Source organism: Cololabis saira, chromosome 4 (assembly GCF_033807715.1).
Source record: "Cololabis saira isolate AMF1-May2022 chromosome 4, fColSai1.1, whole genome shotgun sequence".
NCBI classification, from domain to species: domain Eukaryota; kingdom Metazoa; phylum Chordata; class Actinopteri; order Beloniformes; family Belonidae; genus Cololabis; species Cololabis saira.
In genome coordinates this window covers 37,827,258-37,830,371 of record NC_084590.1, presented here as the reverse complement: position 1 = coordinate 37,830,371, position 3,114 = coordinate 37,827,258, and the positions used below count along the sequence as shown (strand labels likewise).

Here is a 3,114-nt window from a genome sequence, read left to right as displayed (position 1 = left end):
CAGAATTGTTTCTGACATCCAGGCTCAAATGAAGAAGTGAATACATATGCGGTGTAGGACATAGCAATTACAACTGTAACTTTAAAGTCCCTGTAGAATCAGATTGTTTAGTAAGAATGATTTGTCTTTCCCTGAAAAAAGAAAAATTTCTTCATCTCTTCATGACTCACCCTTTATTTTTTATAGATTTTCTTCCAAATACTTCTAGAAAGCCCTGAGCTAGCTTCCTGGATTTTCAAATTCAGCCTTTGGCCCTCTCTGGTGTGGCAGCTGAGTAGGACCCGGATGCAAGAGAGCGAGGACGCAGGAATTCCAAGAAACAGTGATTTATTTTATATCAAACAAAACCAAAGCACAGCTGAGCCTAAACTAAACTAAACTAAACCAAAACATGACACGTGGAGAGTCAAAACAGAGCAGACCAGCAGGGAGCAAGGGAAAGACAAGATTAACCATTTCCAGTTGAGTGTTTAGATTTGTAAATAATATACTACAAATTGGTTGGAAAGGACGGTGTACCCGTTGTCAGATTGATGGGCAGCAGAAGTTGTGTCTCTAACGTCAATGCTGATATAATGTCTTGTTGGCATTGTGTTAATATACATCTGAATGCTAGAAAACAGTAAGTAGCCAAAACCCCATACTTAATCTTGGGCCATACTCGCTGATCATCAGTTAATCAATCACATTTTGATCTGCATCAACAGGTTATGCTTCTCATCTTGATGCCTATGGAAGCACTAAGGGTCGAGTTAGTTTCTTACATTGATATGAATACTCCTCTGTGTTGAGTTTATGCGTGGAGTTTAAATTTCTCTGTTTTCTCTGGTTATGCCGTATCAGCTTCATTTCACAGTCTCCAAAAAAGATGCATGTTAGTTTGATTATTGATTCTACATTGACCACCAGAGGGAGTGTTCATGGCCCTCTGATTCATTTAAATCTGTGTGACCCTTCGATGACCAAGGGACCTTTCAAGATTGTTCCTCTACTTCAGCTACAGCAGGAAACAGCAGCTACATTAGAGGAGGAGGGTTTCTCCTGCCTTCCTTTTTTTATTGTCCCCTTGCCAAATGTACAGTAGTTGGATACAAGACATATTGAGAAAAGCATTCATAACAACTTTACAAATATTAGAATTCTACTAAACAAGGACCTTGTGGAATTTATTTTTTATTGATTTGTCAAGAAATCTCATGACCTCAAACATAAAATATTAAAGCAGACATTTTTAAAGCTCAAGCCAAATTCACAATCTGTTTTTGATTTTTATATTTGATCTAATGAATTCAATTATCTTTTATTTTCATATAAAAAAGTATAAAGTGATATGCTTTGCTGTTGGTGAGGTATCTGGACATAACCTTGTGTAACATAAAATGACACCTGAAACCAAGTGGCGGTAAGCTCTGACACACATGAAACAATAAGATCACAATAATAAGTAAACATGCGTTAATGTGACAACAGAAACGTTTAATATGACATTAACAACTTTGATGCAACATGCTGCTTTACAGTTAAAATAAAAAATGTTACTGTGCACAAAACCTGAAATGGCATTTATCAAAAAATACACAGGCTGATATGAGAAAGTGGACATATCTGAAGCAAATGTGAATAACAACTGTAATCATAAAGTACTGGCAAACACTGTTCATCTATTTGTCAAAGAAAATGTTTGCCCTGTGAGTGACAATATTTGTAGTTGAAAGACGTAGACAACGTTTACAAGAATATATATTTAAGAACCAGATAATGTGTAATAATCTGAAGAAGGGCCTTTTGTAAACATATATTCTGTATACGAGGTCATTGGTAGAGGGATGCACCTGTCCTTTCTTAAGATGATGAGAAAAAACAACATTTTTGTTGTTTGGATAAGAAAATCGACTGAAATAGTTCCTTCTTGCCAGATGAGAGTAAGTCAAGAGATACTGCATTGACATGAATGCAATTTAGCCCTGAAAAAGTAAATAACTTTTTCCCGAATTTCTTTTGTTCTTAGGCCATAGATGATTGGATTTAATGTTGGAGGGAATATTAATGTGGACACCCCCATGAATCTTTTTAAATGTGGTGAAATATTCGGTAATCTGTATGATATGATGGTGAAAAGACCTAAACACTCAAGCAAGAGGAAAACAACTAGGTGTGTAGCACATGTCTGCAGAGCCTTGGCTTTAGTGTCTGATTGTTTGGATCTGAAGCATGCCATCAGGACCCGCAAGTATGTGTACAAAACCATTCCATTAGCCACCACTTGTGAAACAGCACTTATGAAAAGCCCGTAAATGTTGTTAATGGTTGTGTCTTCACACACCAAAGCCACCAAATTTGCATTGTCACAGTAAGGGTGTGTTATTTCAGATCGACAGTGTCGTAAACGGAGAAGCAGAATAAAAAGAATGCCGATTAAACAGAGACAAGCTGACCATACGAGAGTGATTATTTTCATAGTATGAGCATTAGTCATAACAGTGTTGTACTGCAAAGGGTAACATATGGCAATGTATCTGTCATAAGCCATAGCAGTCAGAAAGAATACAGTACCTGCTGCATAGATGTGGATGAAAAACGCCTGAGCAACACAAACTGAGTAGTGAATCATCCCGCTGTTTGTCAGTATTTCTTTCAAGAGCTGTGGAAAGAACGCCGATGAACCCATCAGGTCATTGATAGGGAGGTTCAGCAGAATGAGATGCATTGGCTGATGCAGAGACTTGTTCAGCACAATGGTGAGGATTAACGTCAGGTTGCAGAAGAGTATAATCATGTAGCTGAGAGTTGCAAAAAGAAATGCTGGGAATACATTTTCCGAAGTAAGATTAAAGCTTCTCAGCTGTAAAACAGAGGATGTGTTGTAAAGGCTACTCATTTTTAGACTCTTCCTACCTGTATTCATGAAAAATAATGAATAGTATCATAACATATATATTTGTACAGCATTTACTTAACAGGCACGTAAGAGACCATAATACAAAAAATAATTAATGAATCATAAAGTGTGAAACTTTCATTGATTCATCACTTAAAGAGATCTTAAATTGTCATCATTAAAGAAAAAACCCAACCCAATTAAAAGCTACATACATACATCATCGCTCTTTAAGT

General features: G+C 36.6%; 1 protein-coding gene across 1 annotated transcript; it reads right to left on the bottom strand.

Moving 5' to 3' along the window:
• Nucleotides 1–1,927: 1,927 nt before the first annotated feature.
• On the bottom strand, nucleotides 1,928–2,878 carry LOC133442560 (putative gustatory receptor clone PTE03). The gene has a single exon (XM_061720566.1). It carries the CDS (start codon nucleotides 2,876–2,878, stop codon nucleotides 1,928–1,930), a length of 951 nt encoding a protein of 316 aa, XP_061576550.1.
• Between the last annotated feature and the right edge of the window lie 236 nt (nucleotides 2,879–3,114).

Excerpts from the sequence above, each read along its gene's own strand:
- LOC133442560 (XM_061720566.1), bottom strand. The coding sequence starts at position 2,878 with ATGAGTAGCCTTTACAACACATCCTCTGTTTTACAGCTGAGAAGCTTT.